This window comes from Rhopilema esculentum, chromosome 16 (assembly GCF_057945365.1).
Source record: "Rhopilema esculentum isolate cy_ngs chromosome 16, ASM5794536v1, whole genome shotgun sequence".
Classification (NCBI taxonomy): Eukaryota; Metazoa; Cnidaria; class Scyphozoa; order Rhizostomeae; family Rhizostomatidae; genus Rhopilema; species Rhopilema esculentum.
In genome coordinates this window covers 6,287,399-6,311,645 of record NC_142830.1, presented here as the reverse complement: position 1 = coordinate 6,311,645, position 24,247 = coordinate 6,287,399, and the positions used below count along the sequence as shown (strand labels likewise).

Below are 24,247 nucleotides of genomic sequence, written 5' to 3'. Positions count from 1 at the left end.
CCATTTTGTCAAACTACATTGACCCTGTTGCCTTTTTCCAGAAAGCTGTTGATTTTGCAACTTTTGAGAACTGAAAAAGAAGGTAAATGCTTTTAACATGGAACGACTTCTTTGTTTAGGTCAAGAAGAAATCGATACATCATGCGAGATATTGTACGAACGATTAAAGTCCCTTGGCCCGGAGGTGCCGGAACTAATTATCTTACCGGTATACAGTGCTCTCCCGAGTGAAATGCAAACAAGAATTTTTGACCCGGCTCCCCCTGGTAGCAGAAAAGTGAGTTTGTTTTCTTGTTAGTTGTTCCACATGATCTCAACGACAATAGTACAAGGATTACAAGATGTTCAAATAACCTCAAGCAAATGAATAAGTGGACACAATATTAATGGTTTTGAATGTTGCTAGAGATACATGTATATTGTATAAGTTAGTATTCAAATGCATACTGTTTACAGAGAAGAAATTTGCATACCTTTCTGTCATTAAAAGCGAAGGAAATGGCTGTTGAACTCTTTTATTGGAGCGGTTAGAAACTGAAGAAGGATTGCCAGTTAACTTGCTGAGACTCTATCATACTTTGCTTTTGCTCTTATAAATACCTTCTAATACTGCCTTTTGGAAACGTTAGGCACAACCAACTGGCACTGAAATGAAACAACATGATAATGAAATTTGTGGGCTGCTCCTGGTGCCTGTTGGCAGCATCACATTTTTCTCAGTTCCCTTTCTAAAATTTATTTCTAAAAACTTATAGCTTCCATTTTTTTGTGTGTTTACATCTAGGTTGTCATCGCAACAAACATCGCCGAGACGTCACTTACCATTGATGGTATCTATTATGTGGTTGATCCAGGCTTTGTGAAACAGAAGGTGTATAACTCCAAAAATGGCATCGATCAGCTTGTTGTAACCCCAATATCTCAGGTAGGCTATCATGGCAGCTACTTCAAAGCGTACATAGCACTTTTTCTTGGATTTCTTGTTGTACCGACTGTTCAAAGTGGTTTCGTTGAAAACTAAGCATAGAGAAATATATGCGAAATCCTCGCAAATTTTCCAGTTCACCTCGTCATTAAGATAAAGCAACATTCGTTTTAGCAATCTTTGTCATTTTGGTACTTTATTTATTCGCATTCTTATTATCGTTATTTGGATAAAGTACACGCAACTTACATATTCAAATAGCATCTTTGAATTGCATGATTCGCCAGAATGTAAAAAAATCGTTCAATTGGCAGAACAAAGTTTACACGTGCAAGTGGTATGATTTTATGTTTCGCTTTTTCGTGGGTCTAATCAATCGAGTTTAGCTGTGCAATGAATTTAGCATCTGAAACCATTATCAGAACTTCGATTTTTCCAAAGTTTAATCCGCTCTTTTCTATTCAATTTTGCATGTTGAAGTTTTTAAATTTTCTCCTTGCCTTTGAATTTAGACCGCTGTCCATTTAGCGCCTATTCTTTCCGTGCCAAGTGAACTTCATTTCAAAAGAGTTTTTGTCCTTCTAGCATTAGATTTCTATCATTGTTCCAGGTTTGGCACATTTTGTGTAAATCTTCAACTCTAGCACGAAGTCGTAATTAAAATTCATTTGAGTTCCGTCAATCACTGGGCATATGGTATGAAATGTCAACTCTAGCTGAAAAACTCATAGTTAATGATATTTGTGCTTTGCTAGGCCCAAGCAAAACAAAGAGCGGGAAGAGCTGGAAGAACCGGACCAGGAAAATGCTACAGGTTCGCATCTGCCTACCTCATACGGCTGTCTGCATTTGTTAATTTACAAGTTGCTATAGTTTCACCACACTCTACAACCTTAGAGCCATCCGGGGTGTTTCCTGTGATCATTGAATTTAAGCTTTCTACACCCTGTCGAAATTTTCATCAGGTTGAATTTTTTTATTCTTGAATAAAACATTTTTTTTCATGAATAGCCGGAGCACAAGTCGCAATACACTCTTTTTTTTATAAGAACCAGCAAATTTAAGTTCAGGCTGACTGTTCTCAATTTTTTCGAAAATCTGAGGCTGGATTGTTCTTAATTTGTTCTTAAATTAAGAGGGTGTAAGCAGTGCTATTGCTAGCTTTTTCGCTCTAAGGAGGTGTTCAGGCCTCATTTGCCAACAAAGTGAGTGAGACAGCCTTAATTTGCTGACAAATTTGAATATTCACCGAAAAAGCACCCACACATCGCTAAAAATCCTCGATTTTGAGAAAAAACGCTGTTCAAAATTGCATTTTGCAGAAGCTCAGCCTCAGCTTGTTCTTAATTTGTTCTTAACTTTTGACCAGTTTTGAGGCTCGTGTTCTTATAAAGTTGTTCTTATAAAAAAAGAATGTCTTCACGCAGGAAATCTTTAACAATATCAATGACTGACAAATATCTGATAAAAACAAGCAAAAGGTTTTAAACAATGGTTTTAAAGCAAAGGCAAAATAGTCTAATGGTTCCGTTTACAAAATTAACAATTTTTTTATTTCGGTAGACTTTATACAGAGAGAGCCTACCGTGATGAAATGTTGTCAACGAACGTCCCAGAAATACAAAGAACCAACTTGGCAAGCACAATTCTGTCGCTAAAAGCAATGGGGATCAATGACTTGCTGTCGTTCGATTTCATGGATCCACCACCTATGGAGGTAGGACAGCGTTAAATGAACTTTTCTTACCCCGTTTTATTTGTAAAGCAATCATTTTAATGGCATATAGCGTCATACTGATGTTAGTTGCCGCACTAGACGTAGCATCATATAGAAGTTTTCACTCACGAGCACACGTTTTTATGCAAGCCTCCCTGTATGAGATGAACAGCATGTATAGATAATCGAACATCGTACTCTTCCTTCCTCTTTCTACTCATCGTAGCAAGTTGTCTCATCGTATTAGATTGATTAGAAAGAAGGATCATCACACGAAGCTGATTGCCAGCATAAAGGGTAAAGTCAAAGAAAGGCACCAATTTATTGAGCCCTTGTTGCAAAAGATAAAGTCAACGTGCAGACTTACACTGAGAGCTGTATATTGAGACTACGATTCCACATTGCGGAAACTTTTCTATCAGTTCATTTCGTTTCAGTTCAGTAAATTCTTTACATTTCCATTCATACAAACCAGTAATTGATACAAAGTTGCACTAACCACCATAAAACTAAAATACTATATTTCAACTTAACATAAAAAAACTACAAACGGGCAGAAGGTTTGTATATAAGAATAATTTAAAGGAGAAGCTATCTAATTGGGTGTACTAGTGAGAAAAGGGACCCTCCTCCCCTAAAATCGTAATACAGTATAATCCCGTTATAACATATTCCGTTAGAACGTACTTTCGGATATAACGTACTGGTGTAATAGGTCCCGGCAAAGTTCCACAACGATTTTTTAAGTTTTCGGATTTGTTTAATGCCAACAAAACATTGAAGACGTTGAGCAAAATTGATGCGGCAGTAAACAAATTTGGAAGAAAAGCGATGTTCAGAAACACTTTACAGACTTCTTTTAACTATGTAGCCTATAAAAACTTAGTTGAATGTGTGGTTTTTAAATGGTTACATTGTTTACAACTTCGTTTAAACCAATTTTTGCTTACCCTGGTTACAACGTACTTCAGGTATAACGTACTTAATCCACCGATCTCTTAAAGTACGTTAGTATAACCTTATTATACTGTATATTGAACATGGGTTTTTTGTTTGAATTATCTTTGGGAACCACATCATGAGCAGACATAAACATTGAGAATTCAACACGTAGATATTCAACTTGGATTTGAAGGAAAGTTTAACAGAAGATATTCTAATTAGTAAAGGCAAATTATTCCTCATTTTACAACCCAGATATCAGCCATATTGAAGATGTTCTTTTAAGTCAAATTCAATCACTACGAAAAGCTTGTCAAGTTTGACCATCTGAATTGACCCATTTTTGTTTATTGTATTTTTTAAATAGATGGTCATTTTCATATGTATTTTACTTGTTGGTTTATGATTATGTTTGTTTTCTAATGGGGATGTTCGAAAGTCTTTCTTCAAGAACAACACATTTTAATGTAATTAGGGATTTAAAATTTGTTCATGCTTGGTCGAATGGATTTATTACTGATTTTGTGTTGGTTTAGTGCCTCATCGTTTGTTATGTATCTGTCCAATTATGTACCAATAAATGCTTCGAACCTGCATTAAAACCATTTAGGTTCGTGCGCATTTCATTCTAGTAAAACCACCTATGACTTGCTTGGAACTTACGCCTCTTTTTTACAGACAATGATAACTGCATTGGAGCAGCTGCATTCGCTGAGTGCTTTAGACGACGAAGGTCTCCTCACTCGCCTTGGTCGAAGAATGGCTGAGTTTCCACTTGAACCTCAGTTGTCAAAAATGCTCATCCAGTCGGTTCATCTTGGCTGCAGTGACGAAATTCTGACTATTGTCTCGATGCTGTCTGTCCAAAATGTTTTCTATCGCCCTAAGGTTTGCCCTGTTTGGTATTATTTCTTTTCAATCTGTTAATTTGATTCATATATTATTTTAAGCATTTCCATATCTAGTCATTTAACATTATCCCTCAATTTTAAGATTAGTACATTGGTTTGCCCTTTGATATCTGTGAGTTGTATATTGTCTCACTACTGTAGTATGAGCCGTATATGGGAATGTATCCCTGTCAGAACCTGTAGGCTAAAGAGTGGTTTTTTGGCCACTTTAAAAAGCACTTTGCTCATTCTAATTTTCATAAAAATTTTGTTGTTCAAATGATGAAGAATAACTTTTGTTTTCTTGTATGGATATCTGAAGATCTAAAAGGATGACATAACCAGAAAAGTCTGAGAGCAATTTTAAAAAATTAATGTTTTAAATCCTAAGTTAAATCCTAGTTTTAAGAACTTTCTTATTGTGTATACTACTTTCTACTGTATTACATACAGGGTTAGATAGTCGAGATTTTTGCATTTTAAAGAGTGGGTCTATTCTAGTGAAACTTGATTCAAGACAAGAGGATAGGAGATCTTAGAATATGACAAGCTTCCAGGTTGCTCCAACTCTTCTTTCCCCCTCTCGTCTAAAGAAATTTTGGTCTCGACAGCTGCGACCCTAAATGGATTTACATGTAGCTTTTTGTAGAAGCTAGTTTGCTATGAAACCATTTGATTTGTTCTATCCTACAGGACAAACAAGCCTTGGCTGATCAGCGCAAGGCCAAATTTCACCAAGTGGAAGGTGACCACCTAACATTGCTCGCTGTGTATAATGCGTGGAAAAACAGCAAATTCTCCAATGCTTGGTGTTTTGAAAACTTTATACAAGCAAGGTCTATGAAAAGGTCACAAGATATTCGCAAACAGATGCTCGGGATAATGGACCGGTAAAATTTATAATGAAAAATATATCAGAGAAAAATTCAGACTATAATTATTGGACTTCGTCACAAACTACCATATTGGCTACAATTTTACCTTTGATTTTGTTGCAAAATAGGTTGAATTGCTTACTTCGTGTGTTATTATCTTAACGCAATGGTCAGGCAACCAGAGTATTTAGGTATTCAAAGTGCACCTATCTTATATCACATATGCAAGGGGTGTGACTGTTTCATAAACTGTCTCTTGTCCAGGGATTCATCTGGTGTGGGGCTCTTTGGCAGAATGGTCGTCATGACTGCTTTCAGCTTCAACCTGATTTTTAATGTTGTGCATTAAAAGAAGCAATACCTCTAGTGCACGTGTCAATTTCGTGTCAAGGAACACCTTAGCCTTGCCAGAAAATGGCTCCTTTGACAAAAATTGTGTAAACAAAGAAATTTTCTGCCTTTAGTAATTTTTTTGATAACAGGTGTGTTTCTGTTTTAGTCATAAGTTGGATGTTGTATCTTGTGGCAAAAATACTGTTCGTGTGCAAAAGGCAATATGCAGTGGTTTCTTCCGGAATGCTGCTAAAAAAGACCCCCAAGAAGGATACAAAACCGTTTCTGACAACCAAGTTGTATACATCCACCCTTCAAGTGCCATTTTCAATAGGTATGTAACAGCTTCCAAATGCATCGTATTGTTTCTATGATTTTAACATTGGGTAAAGAAATTAAATGCACGTGTGAACATTTCTAACTGTCTGTCCCTTTTCTTTGACATAAAGGGAGTCCGTTTTACTTTTATGTAACTGTCCTTTCCCTTTTATTAATTTTCGTAAAGCGAACTCAAGCCTACTCATTCAACATATGCAAATAAACACAGCTAACTCACAATGTAAACAAAGCGAGTTTGTTATTAACTTAGTAATTATTAAGAAAATTTTTTGTAAATAATGCCTACTTTTATCACAAATGCTGTTTAATGATGTGAAGTTCTTAACCTTTTTCATAAATTCTTCTAGTGTCATGGAACTCTTTATTGTGGAAAGGATTTGGATTCTTAATTTGACCATTGATATATTTAAGCGTCAGATCCTTAAAATCTATAAAATGGATCAGAACTTCGAGAATTGCGAGGGTTGTGGACTCTATAATTAATTACAAAATATTTACTTTGTTCCAGTTTGTTTGAATGCAGTATCCCAATAACATACATTTGCATTTACCTCACCCACACTAGCTCAGAGTCTTGTTTGAGCACTTAGACAGATGCCTTTTCGCTATTTGATCTTCTCCACAATACTTTTATGTCCAACAGGCAACCAGAATGGGTTGTTTACCACGAGCTGGTACTCACAACCAAGGAGTATATGAGAGAAGTGACGTCAGTTGACTGTAAATGGCTTGTTGAGTTTGCACCGTCGTTTTTCAAGTTTTCTGATCCTACTAAACTCAGCAAGAGGAAAAGACAGGAAAGAATTGAACCACTGTACAACAGGTAAGTCAGAAGTTTAGCATTTGATCGTAGGTAATGTTTGTCTTGCCCTTGGAATGGTTAGTAATTTGCCAGGGACTACTAAGACATTTCACGTTAACTGAAGATGAATTCAATGAGGTTGATAGCTATAAATGATATGCAATAAATCAAATTAACTCTAGCGCCTCTTTCCTTGGTATCCCTAGACAAGGACCACAGAGCATATTACAGATTGATGGGGCTAAAATGTGATGGGGGGCTAAACATGCTAAAAACAAAGAGCAGGACGATTTTTATATGATTTTAAGTACATTTTGGAAATTATTCGAGGCTAAAGCCCCCGTAGCCCCCTTCTTCCTCGGACCCTGTCCCTAGATAGGATCAGTATATCTTCAGTAACATGATTTAGCCAGACAAAGAGACAAAGGTTACGTGCTATTTTTACGGGCCTATTTATAGTCGGACTATCCGATTGCCTAGAGATTCTTTCTGAGTTCAGTTAAGCTTTACATTGCGCATAACGCTGTCCAAAATAATATTATAACTGGAGCCTGCTGTTTAGTATATATGAATTAATATATTAAAATACCATATTTTTAAGTATTACTGAAAGCTAATGTGTCGAAATTTTCTGTATAGATATGAAGAACCGAATGCATGGCGTATCTCAAGGGCGTTCCGAAGAAGGTAGTCAGTCTACTGCAAACTTACTGCTCGAAAGTCTGGACTTCAGCATGAAGTCGAAGTTTATAGTGATCTTACTAACAGAATCTTGTGGTTCTGCTGAAAACTTCAGATTTACTGTTTAACTTCGTATCTTAACACCACATCGTTTACCACGTGACTAACATTTGGGTGCACTTTTACTCATTGCGCAATTTTTCTACATGTAGATGCAGAACTAAGGTTTTAATCAACCTATGATTATGAAGATCTATATTGCCCTTGATATAGATTAATCGTACTGTGAAACCACCATGTAGGTCATCCAGGGCCGCGGGGAGGATTCCTGGGGCCCGGGTTGAAGTGAAAGGTAAAAGTAAGGCATACTGGAGAAGATCCTTCTGAAGGGGTCCAGGGAAAAGTTTTGAGACAATGGTTGCTAAAATTGCGGCTATTTTGGTTGCTGGAATTGCGATGGTGGCTATTACTCCTTTTATTATTTCAATATAGTTTGAATATTACTGGTATACTATCGTCATAATGCATGCATATTTTTTAACTATAAAATATGCATTTAAAAATCTCAAAAAGTGAAAAACGATTTAATGCTAAATTTGATCAAAACGGACATGCTGCACCAAAAAGATTTTCACTATTCAAATAATTTGAAAAACTTTACATCTAGCAATCAGAATGCAACCTTGCAGTGTCAATTAAAAACTAGTTGATCGATCTTTTAAGAAGCTCGTTTAGACGAGAAGCTAGAGGTCCTAAAAAATTGAAGACAAGAAATCAGTCGAACTTGTTTCTATCTGGAAGTGAAAACCAGAAAAGGCCTTTGGTAAAGTTCAAGATAAATTTAGCATTGTTATGATTGATAGTGTTACTGCAAAGATAATTAGGCGATTCATGTCAATTGGCGAGATATGGCAGGGGTTCAGTATTCTTTGATTTTACACAATGTTGAGAGAAGATGACCTAGCAAAAAATCACAAAATCCTGCGCAGCATAAAAGGAGAACATATCTCCATTCTCAGAAGCATCAACCATTGCATCTGTTGAACAAACTTAAGCATTTGAATTTGCAACGCTTATTTCCCAATGTTTTCATTGCATTAAGGTTGTTTCTGACTTTACCTGCTAGTGCTGCTTCAGCTGAAATATCCTCCGAATTGTCCATAAAAACCTTTGTTAACGAACTAGAAGATTACCTAAAGCTACTAGCTCTGTCTGACAAACAAAAATGGGGTTACAATACTATTGCTGCATCTATCTTTTTTCATTTAAAAACTTTTCCTATTATTTCTACTATTATTGGCAGGTTTTGATAATGGAGAGACTGAATTGCTAGTTTTAATTGTTTAGTTAAGTTATTATCTATGGGCCCCTTAAGTCATGGGCCCCCGGGTCAGAGACCCCCCTGACTCCCCTCTCCTCAGCACTGAGGGCATCTGGAACCAAAGTCACCGTCCCCCGAAGGGAGGTGTCCATTGTCAGGAGGGTATTTTCACAAGGCTTTAAGTTAAGAAATACGTTTTTCTCTGCCCATAGGAAAACACTGAGTTTGAGTAGTCTGTTATTTAGATATGTTTGTTTATAGTAAAACACTTTTTCTGGATTGTGGTAGCATTCAACTAGATACCTTCTTTCTTAGGCACGCTTGACTGACTAGTCAGTATCGGGTTTATTGTTCAATAGCTACCAGAAAGAAGTGTCTAGATGAAATTGAATTATGTACAAGTTTTCCGGCAAACATTTCATTTTTAGCCAAATGAAATCTTTAAATTTTTGTGACCCTTTTTTATGGGTGAATCAAACAACTGCAAATATACTCATTCATAGTTTGTTTTAGTAATTATGATAATCATGTCATATTTATGGCTTTACTGACAGATTGCTTAGTTTATGACATTTTTGCTAGTAGGACCGACGTAACCTCTTTGAACTTGATAATTGCTTCAAACATCGTGTCTTCTTACTACCCTTGTTGAAATGATGTGTAACTATCATCCTCTATCGCTTGACAAGAGATGCGGTCAATTTTCAAGTCAACCGCTGGAAATATTTGCGATCTCATCTGTGATGTATTGAGTTTCAAAATGTTATGCCGTGGTATCAAAAATTGTGTGTTGATATTTTCAGTATATTTTTTATTTCATTTGCAGGGTATAAATTTTTTATCTTGATATAATTGTCACAAACGTTTTCAAAGAAGCCTTTCGTTTAAGGAGATTACTCAGATAATTCTTTATTAAAGGCAATAGAGTTACATTATGATGGGATTATTCCGTCACGTTTTGCCAAGCCAATAGCTTCACTTTTGTCAAAGCCAGTCTGTGGTGAATTTCCAAACCTATAGTCTTACTATTTGGTCGAAAAAAATCCCAGGAAATTTGAGCGACTTGTTGTAAGGCAATAGCCTTTTTTTAACGATGTCAGTCCGAAGTAAAATTGTAAGCTTTTAGAAGACAAATTTAGCCACATTCCCATGGCCTTAAGCCTTACACTGCAATGAAATCAATCGGACCCTAATTTAGTCGAATTTTCTTGACTTACGGCCTTGCTTTTTAACAAAATCATTCTTGAAACATTTTTCAAAGGTTAATCTTGCGACATTATCAAATCTACCCGTTGCAAAGTTTGTCACTACTTCAAAATCAATAGCCTTACGCACTAAAATTTAGCCACATTATCTAGGCTTTTAGCCTTTCTTTTGAAAAAGATTATCCTGTGGCAATTTGGACAAATTTTCTTGGGCCATTGAATTTTTTTTTAAAACGTTGGTCTGAGACAAATTTACCTTCTTTTTCTGAGCCTGCAACCATTCTTTATGGGAAAGTATGCTTTGGCAAATTCTGACCGTCTAATCAATAAGCTTTGTTCACCAATTCTTCCAAAACAATACTCTTTTATATCACTAAGTTATTCCGTAGAAAATTTAGTAATCTTTCCCAAGATTGTATTCTCAATTTCTGACATAACCATATGGTGCAAATTTGGCCATATTTGCTAGTCTTAATTTCTGACAAAGTCAGTTCATGGAAAATTTAGCCACTCTTCCAAGATATTGTTTGATATTCCAAGATACAATAAGGATATACCGTAAATTTCCTTTTTAGCTCCCCGAGGGCTTATAAGAGAAGGGGGCTAAATTAAGAGAGGGGCTTAATAAATATTTTGTAAAAAAACATTTATAGTGGTAAACTAATTGTTTGTTATTTGCGAAATAAAAACACCAAATCAGCCTTCTATATCAATTATATTGTCATCGTCAACGTTATCAATTATTAATTCTAAAATATCTTCTTGGGCCATGTCGCCTTCTGAAATTCGAGCATTCGAAAAGGTCGACTTCATCCCTCGGAGCACCAACGGCCTGTAATTTTAGAAAAAGGCTATCACATGACCCGTGATTAATGGAAGAGACATGGTGTGAATTTTGATTTGATGCGAAGTATTATTGAACGACCAATGAATAAAATGAAAATCTCTGTTTTTTGTTAAGTTTACTTATTTCAGCATCAGTGAAAATTGGGGGAGGGGCTAAATTGGAAGGGGGGACTAATTAAATGTTCCCTTCTGTAAATGGGGGCTTAATTGAGAGGGCGGGGGCTAAAAAGAGAATTCACGGTAGTTTATAAGAACAACCATGCTAAGAATTATCCAGTTTGTGCTCAGCCTCAGCTCGCATGTTTGTGTCTCTTTTTTCAGCAGTTGCCAGATTCGCGATGTTTATAACAGAAAATAGCGTGACTAACCTGTACCATTTTTTCAAAAAATGTGGTTTTTCTACGAGGTCGGGTGATATTCCCCTGAACTGATAATCATATTCGAAAAAGTAAAGAATACTTTCAGAATATATTCAGGCACAAGATGAAAGGTTTTTCAAAATACCAAGGCTGGACAAAAGTTATAGTATTCTTAAAAGCAAGTGAGTGTAAGTACTTTTTACAAGCTTAGTCTAGATTTCTTCAAACGCGAAACAGATTAATGTAAATTCCTACTACTTGTATCCAAACTGACGTGCACTTTTCAGGCCTTGGAAATAAACCGCTATAAAATGAGTATGCAAATAAAGGAAAGGCCACGGTAGCAGGCTGCACGACGGACTCAAATGAAAGAACAAACGATAATAAACATAAGAAAATCAATGGTAGCTAAGATTTTGCCCCGACTTTACTAGAGCAAAAATGAGTAGTATGGCTGCAAAACCCTTTCTTTCTGAAATTCTAATAAATAAGATTTATTTGAAAAAAATATTATGCAACGATGATTACATTAAACAAACATTCAGATTTTTGAATTTCTCAAATAATTGATTAACAATTTTCGCAGGTATAATTCAATTTTGGTTAAGAATTTTATGCCATTTCTGAAATTTTTCTTGGACAAACGTTTTTCCAATAGAAAGAGATGCTAAACAACCAAGCAAGTAAATTTGTCTTAACATTTAAAGTGATATAATTTAAATAAAGTCAAAACAAATTAATTTTTCTAAATAAAATTGTAAAGTTTAAGACTAATGACACTCTCTTTAAAGCTCAATGTACTTAGAGGCAGCGAGAGAGAATGTGTTCATCTGGCGGTACCTTCCATCACCTCTAACAATAACAGTTATTGGGCCGATGTCAGGTGCACCAGCGACCCGTACTTGAACAGTATTTGCAGCACTGCCGGATGTGTCATGGAAGGGTGCATTGCCAGTTTTACACTGCTTTATGCTTTTCGTGCAGGCATAGGTGGCGAAGGCAGATTCCTCGTCCTCTGCGATGACAGAAATAGTGACGTTGTAATTCCCAATGTGTGGGAAGCAGTAGTCTAACTGCAGGAATACCAGGTCACTTGACTTCACTGAATACTGGGAGGACATCTTGAAAATGGGGACCAGTTCGTGAAGTTGGGCTGCATTCACGCCACTGAGGGCCCTGTACTTCCAGTGCGCACGGGATTCCACTAGGCTCATTAAATGCCGTTTTTCACATTCTGGATTACCGTAGGTCTGCGCGTGGAACTTCAGCGCGACCGTGTATATCATGCCGCTACCAGCCCCATTCTCAACCACGATATTTAGATCGCCATATGATGAATGGTAGACGAACGAAATTTGTTCTTCATAAGTTCCATTGATGTTGTTCGATGCAATGATTTTTCCAGAACCATATGTGACAGTTGCTTTTAGGATGTCTTGCACGGTGTTGTTCCATGGCTGCTTTTGCAAATTAAGGGCAACAACAGCTAACTTTTTGTCGAACATGCAGCCCCCACAGAGATGGGCGCTGAAGTGATTTGTTTCGAAGGCATCACCAAAGATGTGCCTCTCAGTTACGAACTGCACAGGCACGTCAATGGGGCTTCCATTTTGGCTCTGTCCGATTGCCCCAGCAATTAGGAAAGCGGCTGTTAAAAAAAATCAACAAGGGTGTGTCATTCGGTATCAGTCATGTCTTAACTTATAAGAGTGGAGTTTGGGAAAAGTCCAAGATAGCGAGTTGCTTAATTCTGCTAGGCTACATTGAGACTGGCACAAATCCTGAAGCGTATTTCCTCCAGGTAGTAGTAAAGTAGCCTATATCCTCGTGTTTATGGATAATAAGAGACAGTGGTGTAGATAGAGGGGGTCAGAGGGGTCGAAAAACTCCTTGTAAAGCTAAAATGTTGTTTTGTCGAAAAAATTTCTAACCTGGTTATCTTTTATCTAAATGTTACATTTTGAGAGGAATTTCAAAGCTGAATATTATATGAAAATGTCTTAATATATCGGAAAATTTTCTATTTCAGTTTTAATGTCGTTATGTTATGCCCAAATGAATGAAAAAATATGCTTATTAGATTTTTTGTCAGAAAATTTAAGTTCTTCGCCCCTCCTATGAATATTCCGATCTATGTCACTAATGAGGTTATTAAGCTTGCATTCGCTGACATTTGCGGGGCCTGAAGATCACGAGCAACCCTGAGCCGAAGGTATGATAGGAAAATGTGACAGAATAATATTAATATGTAAATGTAACCCTAGGCCATACAAACATCGGTTGGTCACTGATTATATAAACTAAAATATCAAGAGATATACGTCAAAGAAGAGTATAATCTTGTCATAAATAATAGGAAGCAGCCTCATTGAGGAGGTATATAAAAATTTTACTTACCGATAGGAATCCAGATCATCGTTGCTAGTTTTAAATTCGTTACTACCTTTTCCAATGGCCGCAGCTTAAACTGGGTTTTTCCAGAAATCCTTCGCTTAAATACTTTCTGAGTCGGTGGTTCTTATGACCTTCATGTGACTGCTCAAGAACAAGAAAGGAAGAGTGCTGGTGAGTTCCAGGAACAGGAAGTTCCATCGCTGTGACTTAAAATGCACGTCATCGTCTTAAAATAGTACATCTATACGATTTAACATTTTCAAATTTTGCCAACTAGAACAAAAATTAGACAAACGACTGTCTCTCTTAAAAACTTATGAATCATCCTTTCTACATATTGAAAGTTTGTAAGAAAAAGTTTCAAGGAAGAAAGTATTAAGTCAGAGTCTGCATTAGGTTTGGAAATGCCTCAAGGAGAACCCCAAACAACTGCTGTTTCATTCAGGCAAGAGTTATGAAAAATATATCTTGGTCATATTGTGAGAAATTTCTTTTTCCTGTTAACTTTCTTGCATTTTCACTTTAAAATGTTTAGCTAAACAGCGTTTAAATTTCAAACGCACCATATCATCTACAAAGTACCACAAAATTATATATTATGTCTCCCAGGAGGCTTGACGGTCAAAACACAAGGGCTAGGTAAATTTCCCTATTTCAAGGGAAAGTCCCAGTGAGCCCCCAACGCAACGGGACATTCCCAGAGAAAAATTTTTTATGCTTATCACGAGAAAAAAAATCGAAACTTTGATATTTCAGATACATTTAAGAGGCTATAATGCAATTTGGAGAGTATTTGGGAGCTAAGAACATGCAGTTTGATTCTACAAAATAAACAATCAGGCTAGATTTCAAGCACAAGAAATTTTATCACGACCAAAAAATATTTTAGCAAAAACGGAACCAAAACTATTGAAATTATTTATGTACTTATGGCTTTATATTATATCAGTTAATAGCACATATTTGTTTGTTTTCCATAAAAAGGGGTGCAGATTTTTTTCGCATTCACACGCGAGTATTCTGTTGAATAAACCAATATATTGCAGGGACTTCCGTGTTGATGCTTTTTACATGAGTTCTGGTCACTCAGCGCTGAAAAAACAGGCTATCAAATGAACGTTTTGTTTAAAACGAAATGAGTGCCTTCTGTGAGCTTGCATAATAGCGACCTCCCTCAAGCGACATAGGACCCAAAACACTCTGCCTGATCTGAAGCTGTTATTAGGTAATGTGTCCAGCGAAAGCAAGTGGCTCTGCGGGAGTTTTCAGGAACATATGATTTTTCATATCATCGCCCCAGCCATTACGGTCGTTCTGTTTATTTACCTTGCTGCGAGGTCAGCTTTTCATGTGAGCAGTTTTGCATCGCAAGAATACTAACCAATCACTAGCTGTTATTTTAATGAGTGGCTTGACAAGTTGGGTATACGCAGTCCTTTTATATGGACACATTACCTTTAAATGAAATAAAATGGAAACTAACGAAATATTTCCTTGACAAATCGTTTGTCACATGCAACTCTATTCGCTATTTATTACTTGAAAAAACTGTTTCCTTGTTAAACAGCGGTAAAGAAATGGAAAAAGCTGTCTAGGCTTGTTGCTTATAAGTTGCGTCATATGCCGTTGTTTGAAAATTGGATGAAGGCGGTAGACAACAACTGTTTACACATTGAGCAATCAACTTAGACGCTGTATTCAAATTATGCAAACAGCAAATTTCCGAAGAAAGTTTGGATGAACAGATATAAATTTGCTTCTCTTTCAAGCATAAAGCTAGTAGCAGCTTGAATGCAGGAAATATTACAGAGGCCAGGCAAAAAGAAGGTTCGGGAGCCTTGTTCCAAAGCACTCTCTTGAAAGATGTGTTGGTGAAAACAGATAACTGAATTTGTCTACTCTGTGGTTCCTCCATTTTAAATTTCAATCCGCTTTAAATATTACTGGTCAGTTTAAATTTGAAAGTAACAAAAACAGTAACAAAAACGAGTAATCTTGCGATCAATGAAGATCTTTTTTGGGCAACAGCCATTTTAAAGTTTTCTAATTTATGTTACATGCAACAGTTAGGAGAAAACAAAAGCTTGGATAATGTCTTTGTCTCAAAAGAACAGGAAAACAAATGTACTCAGTCACCATTAATATCGTTCCTGTGTACGTCATATCATGAACTTGGTTGGTTTACTTTGTGTCTTGGTGGTTCCATTGTCATTCACATCTCCTTTCATGATTTTATATGACCATGCTTCTCAAGTTCAGCCCTGAATGAAAAAATTTATTCTTCCTCAAACTGATTAACACATACCAAGCTTAGTTGGGATCTTCTATTCATCCCCATCCCAATGCCAATAAAGACTGTGCCAATACAAGATAAACAAAATGTTGATTTTCTATAACTATATTTTATATTTCCTTGCATCCTTTTTTTATTTTCTATAATCAATTTAACATGAAAGTGTTCATGATATCATGTGCTACTCATTTTTATTTTTTATCTATTTTTCTCTTTTCACTGGAATTGGTCTTCATTTCTATAAAACGTTAGCCAAGCAAATGTGGCAAGGGGAAAGGCAGGAGACCTGGCCAAAGTCTTTCCATGTTTAGTAATGTATAAATAGTTTTTACTCTAATGAGTGCCAGGGGTGCTCATTTTAAAATAAATATAAGGAGTTTTTGAAAATACAAATGACAGTTGATTTTATAAAAATTAATATTCTATACAAATCACACTTTTCATAGGCAAAATATTTACATGATGTCAGTTTCGTCAGAGTCTGAGCCCTGGCAGTTTTGCATAAATACTGGAGCTCCAACTTAAACAGCCTAGGCTTTATTGAATAGGTTTTAATTAACTGATGACTTGTGATGATATGCTGGTCTCCATCTGTCTTAATGATACTCAGGAGGCGCTCATTGTAGAGGGCATGCTCATTAAATTTGCTCACAATAGGGGGCACTTATTGGAGAGGGGATGATCATTAGAGAGAATACAGTATATTTTGTACATAATTGATAACCTAAACCACTCTATGTGCCCTCCCCCTAAATTGATGATCAAGAGTTAAAACTTCCATTTTATCTTGCATACTGCAAAGCATTCTACCTCTATTGTGCACTTTGTGGGCAGAAAAATTGCAAATGAAGCACAGCAGAAAATTGCCTTTGTGGCCAATCAACACTAGTGGATGAAATCTTTGTTGATTATTTCACTGAATTGTTAAAAAGACATTGCACATTTAACATAAGTGAATCAACCACCCTTGATCTCTGCAGATGTTGAAAAGATTTAAGTCTCATTTCTATAGAAAGCAATCACTAAAGCTCTTCTCCAATGAAAAAATTGACAGTAGACAGGACTTAACTACAAAACATGGCAATGGCCAATGCTATTGGAAATATATTTTTGCAGCTTAGATTTACGTCTATGGTGGTATTTGACCTTTCTCTCACACTGTTTCACTGGTCATAACTCTAAAAAAATCAATAAATTAGCTGCTACCTCAACTGCTTTGAAAAGTCATCATCAACATTATCATCATCCCAATCATCCTCCCAGAGCTTCGCATCTTCTTCATCTTCATCAGCAGCTTTCCACTCTAAAAAAAATGTGCTACACTTAGGTTTCACAGTTATAATAAAATGATAGTAAATTGCTCAAGTCTCTCTTACATGATCAGATCTAGTTGAAATCTACTCATCAAATTTAATCAGACCTTGCTGTGTATGAGGAAAATTTGAAAGTTGAAGGATGCCTTCAGACAGTTGAATTCATTTATTTCAAGAATCGAACATGATCTAACCCTCTTGACTAAATCAAAAGGTCAGTAAAGGAAATTTCACTTCCTTGCGTTATGTAGTGTGATTTAATGTCATAAACTAAACCAGTAATTTTAGCTCTCCCAACAGCTTGGTTCCCTGCTTCTCAGCAACATTCGAGTAAAATAATTTGGGAAACATTTACATTAGATCAACCGAATTTGAAGTCTGATTGTCTTCTGAGATCAAGTTCTGACATATTCACATATACAAAAACAGAGTGCCTTGCTGTAGTATTTTAAAAATCAATTTCCTAAGTTTAACTTTGAAATTGTAACTTCCAAGGAGGTAAGAGAGCTAATTTACAACTTAGAGGAAGACAAATAAACAGGAGCCGATAACATCCCTCCAAAAGTTCTTAAAATGGCAACAGACACTGTCTCTGGACCACTAGCTGCTTTTTTTTCTGATAAAATATTTCCCTTTCTTATGAAAATGGCTAATGTGTGCCCTATTTTCAAAAAAGGAGATTCAACTAGTAAAGAGAATTATAGACCAATAAGTGTGCTCCCCTAGCTTCAAAGATATTTGAGGTTCACTCACATGTTCAATCAAATCTACCATTACAAGAGTGTTAAACTGTTTCCTTTGCTTTGTGGATTCAGAGAAGTATTATAGCACACAACACGCTTTATTACAACTTATTGAAGGCTTGAAAAAGTACCTGGATAAAAAAGATGTGGCTGGTGCAGTGCTAAAATCATTTGATTGTTTACCCCATATAGCTCTACTAGCCAAATTGAAATCTTATGGCTTCAGCGACAATGCAATGAAATTTACGTATAGTTATCTGGATAAAAGAGTACAACGAATAAAAATAAACTCAGATTTTAATGATTAGCCCTGTTCCTTTTCAATATTTACATAAACGATTTTTTTCTGCATTTGAACAAAAGCAACTTATGCAACTATGCAGATGATAATACAATTTGGCTGTCAAGTACTGATATGAATGAACTAACTGACGACTTAGAATCGGAAGCCGCTATTCTTAATAAATGGTTTTATGAAAGATTTTTGGTGCTCAATGGCGATAAAAGCAAGCTTATAACATTTAAAGCCAATTGATCTAATTTAGAGGTATCTAAAATTCAAATAAATGGTTTTACTATAATAGAAAGTAAGAATGTTAAACTTTTGGGAGCAACACTAGACCATTAAATTTAGATTAGAAGAACATATTAAAGTTTTTTGTAAAGAAGCTTGGAAAAAGGTAAACGCTCTAGCCAGAATTGCTTTGCATATGGACGAATCTGAGCAAATTCTTTTAATGAAAACATTCTCATATTACCATATTTTAATTATTGTCCTCTTATTTGGATGTTTTGTAGTCGGAAAAGTAATAGCGGGATAAACCGGATTCATGAAAGAGCAATGAGAATAGCTCATGATGGTTAGGAATCAACTTTTGAACAACTTTTATTAAAGAATAAAACAATAACTTCTCACAAGAAAAATTTACAATATCTGGCAAGAGAAACTTACAAAACATTTAACAGTTAGAATCCACCTTTTATGGATGAAATATTTTCCATAAATGAATGCCCATATTACTCAAGAAACTCCCAATTCAAAACAGCAGAGCCACATTACAAAATATATAGATACCTTATCATACAGATGTAGCCAAATATGGAACTCAGCTTCAAACAAGATAAAGTACTGCCCTACTTTACAAATATTCAAGAAAAAATCTCAGAATTAACATTTGTTTAATTGTACTTGAAATCTTTGCAAGGAATACATTAGCAACATCGGTTATATTTGATTTACATTATATTTAGTGTTGGTAATTTAAATTAGTTGGTTTTAATTAGCTTGAGTATGCATAGCTAGAAATTGTACCAACTTTAAAGAAAGAAAGAAAAAACCCCAGATATTAACTGTCTAGACATTTAACTAAATTAATGTAAGAAAATTAATTTGACAATCAATAATTTCAAGTCAAATGGTTCTTATAAGGCTGTGAATTCCAGCAGAAGTTCCAGATACCTGAATTTGGATGCCAACATTCTCATTATTGAGTCTAGTTATCAACTTGCATGAATTGGGCAGTAGTGAGGATCTCTCTGCTAAGTGACAAAAATTAATGCTGTGGTGGTTTGCACTGGGAAACAAGGGTGAAAATATGCCACTCTAATTTGTGAGAAATTCTGTGAAATAGGTTGGCTTATTACACTGGAAAACTTGCTTGACAGTGAATGAAAATTGCAAATTTTTTAATCATTACTAAATATTAAGCTATTGGTTGCTATATTACATTTTGGGCAATTAGTTGACATATTACACTGGATAACACATTTGACATGTGATGGATAGTGAAATATGGTGAGATATTTCATTGAAATCATTACTGAGATGAAAAAGATGGTTGATATATCACATCTTTGTGAAGTAGTCAGCATATTTCACTGGAGCAAACATGTGTCAACCAATAATGGAAGGAAAAACAGGATGCATCAACCTTATTGTCTTTTCAGTCCAAAACTCACAGTTTCTAGGTAACATCTTCAATACAAAATTTACTTGATATCAATCCTTGGCAAAAATAAAATTAAAGTTTGCTTTCAAAAATTACATCAGACATATTTGTCATTTATACAAAACTGAAACCAATCGAAGTCTGGATAAATGGTGGGTCGTATAATTGAACAATTACACCTAAACTTTTCAAGGTGTGTGATTACCAGCATGCCAACAAATTTTATACTACCAGGACTGATTATCCATACTTCAATTGGTTACAACTTGATGTGAAACTAAACTTGTTCAACTGGATTTGTACCAACACAAAGCTTAATATTTGGAAAAGACAATTTGTCTACCAAATGAACTAGAAAACTATTGGCACTTTGTTGATCTTCTTTTCTTGAAAGCCAACTTGGAAAACCTGCACACACTCACAGTTACTTAGCAACTTCAAGGAACAAAACTTTAGGTTCTCTTCAATTGCACCTCAAGAAAGTTTTGGTCATGGAAAAAGGAATGTACTTTGCATGAAGTGTATTTTGATCCTTGGGGTAACTTGAACCAAAGAATGATTGGGATGTTCCACCACAATATAGCAAAATGCCCACCCATGCCTATTCTGTTCTTATTGTATACCAACTTTTAAAGATTTGGAGATAAAATACCCAATTTTAAGGTTTATGAAATCAATGTTTCAAGTAGCATGGAAAAGACTGAAAAACAACAAACTACAACTGACGTATCACATCACATTAGCAAACAAATTTTATCTCTAATATTTAAAGTAATACTTCTATGGTACCTAACAATTCAAGTGTCTTGGCGCAGTAGAGCTAACTAATTTCTATGGGTGGGAACCAATGCATATATATATGAGATTAGGATTTTGAAGTTTCCAACCCTTTCATATGGGCAGCACGACCATGTTCAGCTACACATAAGAGTTACCCACGCGAGTTTGATGCCATAGCAAAACTACAAGGAATTCAAACTGCGCATTTGTAGTACAAATAAAATGTTTTTGCCCTGAAAAGTTCGAAATGCAGTAAATGTGGATTTTCCTCCTGTAATTTATGTATGGTGGATTTAAAGGGTATTTTATGTCTAAGATTGAAAACAATTCTAGAGAAACCCCAGCACTCCCAGAGACCTCGATTGAAAATGGCCAAAAAAAACGTAGCAACTAATATTCTAATACCTTCAGCAGGGAATTCTTCGAAATCATCATCTTCTTCTAATAGCCCTAGATCAGACTTCTTGCTGATGTTTTCTGCTTTTTCTTTTGATGTCATTGTCTAAAAATGTTTTTTCCTGACTAAAGGCAACCGTTTACTGACAAGACAAATGTTAGGCCACTCCAGTAAACGTTCCCAAGTGTTGTTGCAGCTGCTCAAAAACCTGCACTCGAGGCCACGAGAAGGGGGTCATCACTGACGAGTGGGGGTCATTCACACAGTACGTTCGCAACATTTTACACATTTTTAACCCCTCTCTCCCACTTGTACGCAGTCGTAATTCTTTGGCGACCCCCATCCCTTCTGTGTAGGTACTCTTTGAGTTGACCCCCCCCCCCATTGCAATTTGACAAGACCATACGGACATCAGTCTGCCGAATACACTGCATCAATGAATTTTAAAGGGAATGTTTTTGTTATGAAAACAGTCATGCTAAAGATAATACGTGAATGTTTACACTAAAGTCCATAATAAACGACCATAATTATGGTGACGAATTTGTAACTAGTATTTTGGCCACATTGGGCAAATGATCTGCACCACAACCCATAATAGCACTAATAAATTTTGCGTACGTTCTTAAACTCCATCAGCCCTCTCCCCCCTTGTATATAAACGTACGCTTGTTGACGAGCAACCTCCCCCCTGTCAATGAACCCCAGATAGAAAGGAGTACAAACAAAACAAACTTGTTCAGCTATAGAAAGAACATTCTTGTTCAGAGTTGAGAGTTTTATCACAAACTGCATTCTTTTTTAGCCTTTAAGGCAAAAAATATTGATGGTTTAATGGAATTTGAAAAAGAACTGCTTTGTAAAGAAAAATTGCAGCTGTGGGTTGTTAATAATTACTTTCAGCCGAATCAGTAGAAAAATGAACAACGAAGGATGGATGCAGAACATTGGAAGGCGGCATGGTTAATTTTACGCAAGTAGATCAGGGGTATTGTGACTCCTAGAAGAGGGCCGGGAGAAAATGATCATCGGGGGGGAGGCGCTCTTCATCTCCAATCATAAACCACAGGTCGCCAAAAATGGTACGTACCCGGAATCCATGCACCAACGAAAAATTACAAAAACGCTAGTTTTTATCATCTTTAAAGGTCCGTCTGCTATATTTGTTGTGGTGTATCGCCTTTTCTCTAACCATAATATCTTTAAGACTGGAAAAATGTGAAACAAATTCAATGCCGAAGTACATACTTAACACAAACGCGACAGAGCACTTACGTGCACGGCGAGCAGAAAATTTTGCGGCCATGCCCTCCAAATTTTCATAGCTTTAACAACATTTCAGAATGTTTTCCAGTCGTTTACCACGTTTTAAATTTTTTTTGCGTTTAGTTTAACGTTCAGCGCTTAAATCTGAGTTCTTTGCTTTAAGATGCCCTTTAAACCTCGAGACTCTGGGGCTGTTTGCCCCTTCTTATCCCCCTCTCGGCGGCCCTGTTCAAATTCCACGCATCTCTTTCGCAGGGGTATTTTTGTATATGTTGACCTCCTCTAATTTTAAACTGTGAACTTGAGTCTACATATACGTGAGAGGTTTTCTCACTGAAGATTTTATTCACATTGAATATTTTCCGGGTTTTTACAAACTCATTTTAAAGGGACCTACCGGGAAATTTTCCGGTGTCCCGCCTAGCTACAACGCCCCTGATGTAGATTAGATCTAACTATATCTTTTAAATTTCTACTAGTAAAATAATTTTTGTTCGAATTCCCCTGTTAATTTCTTGGTTATGAGAGCTGAGATAAAAAACAATGATCCAGTTATTGAACGAAATCCAATTCAAGCGTTGCCTTCTCTTTCTAAAAATGATTTTACGAAAGGTCCACAAATAGAAGCTTGGTACAGCCTCTTTCCCCCGAATCACTTGATTATAAAATTTGGACGCTGTCTTAAGTGCCTCACCTCTCGGGGAGGCATGGGATGTTTGAAACGCGGAGTTTTTGCCATCACGAGGTGCTACGTTGGTAAATTCTCAAACCTGCCGATATCTCAAGGTTGGCGCCCCCACTTGTGAAGAAAATCGATTATGTCACGCGCTTGGTGACATCCAATTCAACGCATCAAAAGAAAGAGAAGAAGTCGACACGACTCGAGGATGGACACTTAACGCTTATAATTCGGTCATGGAATATGTTAGTTCAATGTAAATTTCGCCGCAACGAGGATTCTTTTCGCTGTATTTTAATATACTTAACATAACAAGAGCCAGGAACCTTTCTGGAGTTTCGCCTCTAATTGAGAGACGAAACGTTAACACAGCGCAGGATCATTCACTTGATCCCCCATATTATGGTGCCGTGACCCGTTATTTGTATTAACAAATGGCGGAGCAAGAAGCTTTAAAGAAGAAAATCAAGAAGAGAAGTGGCCATCGATTAGTGATTAAAAATACTATCGCGAAAGCAAAATAATTACTGCCACCGCCCGATTAAGAAACCGCACCGCGCGCGGTTAGAGTGAAACTCGAGTCACTGCGTACCACAATCGAAAAGAAAAGAGAAACAATCGAGTCTTTAGACGACGAAATCGAAGATTTATATGATGATCAGGATATCGAATGAGAAATTTTGGAAAGAAGTGAACTCGAAGAAGAAATCGAAGATATATTATGCCGAATCAAAGCAATTCACGATGAAACGGAACATAAAAAACACAAACTAAAATGTTTCAGGTTAAGAGCGCACGCTACATTCAAAGTGAAGTTACCGAAATTATTATTAACAATATTCGATGGAAATCCTACGCAATGGATGACATTTTGGGACAGTTTTCAATCGACTATTCATGAACATCCCGAGCTCTCTATTGTTGACAAATTGAAATACCAACAGAAGTCGTTAGTTGGAGATGCCGCGGATACTATTGCAGGATTACAAATTACGAATCAAAATTACGATGAGGCCATACAACTTCTAGAGAAGCTTTTTGGGAACAAATAAATCACTATATCGCGATACATCGAAAGCATTATGGATTTGCCAAAAATTATCTCGAATGAGAATTTACGAGGTTTGCGATCGTTGTATGATTGGCGACTCGGAATCGGCGACTCGCAGCTTGAAATCGATTGGAGTTTCAAATGATA

The 24,247-nt window shown here is 36.3% G+C and overlaps 3 protein-coding genes across 3 annotated transcripts in view; 1 reads left to right on the top strand and 2 right to left on the bottom strand.

The window, feature by feature from the left end:
- The window catches only part of LOC135682787 (ATP-dependent RNA helicase DHX8), a 57,662-nt gene that overhangs the window by 12,785 nt on the left and 20,630 nt on the right, over positions 1–24,247 (top strand). Inside the window, exons 19-27 of the mRNA XM_065197823.2 lie at positions 120–277; positions 785–925; positions 1,681–1,739; positions 2,489–2,642; positions 4,263–4,472; positions 5,168–5,364; positions 5,849–6,016; positions 6,665–6,844; positions 7,463–13,800. Coding sequence (XP_065053895.2) covers positions 120–277; positions 785–925; positions 1,681–1,739; positions 2,489–2,642; positions 4,263–4,472; positions 5,168–5,364; positions 5,849–6,016; positions 6,665–6,844; positions 7,463–7,514 — 1,319 coding nt within the window. The 3' untranslated portion in view covers positions 7,515–13,800. The remainder of the gene's footprint in view (positions 1–119; positions 278–784; positions 926–1,680; positions 1,740–2,488; positions 2,643–4,262; positions 4,473–5,167; positions 5,365–5,848; positions 6,017–6,664; positions 6,845–7,462; positions 13,801–24,247) is intronic.
- On the bottom strand, positions 11,904–13,774 carry LOC135682795 (uncharacterized). The gene is made up of 2 exons (XM_065197834.2): positions 13,633–13,774; positions 11,904–12,883 (listed from the first exon to the last, which is right to left on the bottom strand). The coding sequence occupies exons 1-2, from the start codon at positions 13,649–13,651 to the stop codon at positions 12,021–12,023; spliced, it is 882 nt and encodes a 293-aa protein (XP_065053906.2). The 5' UTR covers positions 13,652–13,774; the 3' UTR covers positions 11,904–12,020.
- On the bottom strand, positions 15,625–21,295 carry LOC135682798 (26S proteasome complex subunit SEM1). Its single transcript, XM_065197837.2, has 3 exons — positions 21,113–21,295; positions 17,129–17,225; positions 15,625–15,890 (listed from the first exon to the last, which is right to left on the bottom strand). The coding sequence occupies exons 1-3, from the start codon at positions 21,204–21,206 to the stop codon at positions 15,854–15,856; spliced, it is 228 nt and encodes a 75-aa protein (XP_065053909.1). The 5' UTR covers positions 21,207–21,295; the 3' UTR covers positions 15,625–15,853.

Coding starts and splice junctions, on each gene's coding strand:
- LOC135682798 (XM_065197837.2), bottom strand. CDS start 21,206: ATGACATCAAAAGAAAAAGCAGAAAACATCAGCAAGAAGTCTGATCTA. Junction 17,226..21,112: donor CGAAGAATTCCCTGCTGAAG/GTATTAGAATAT, acceptor CATTTTTTTTAG/AGTGGAAAGCTGCTGATGAA. Junction 15,891..17,128: donor GACTTTTCAAAGCAGTTGAG/GTAGCAGCTAAT, acceptor TTTTTCATTCAG/GGCTGAACTTGAGAAGCATG.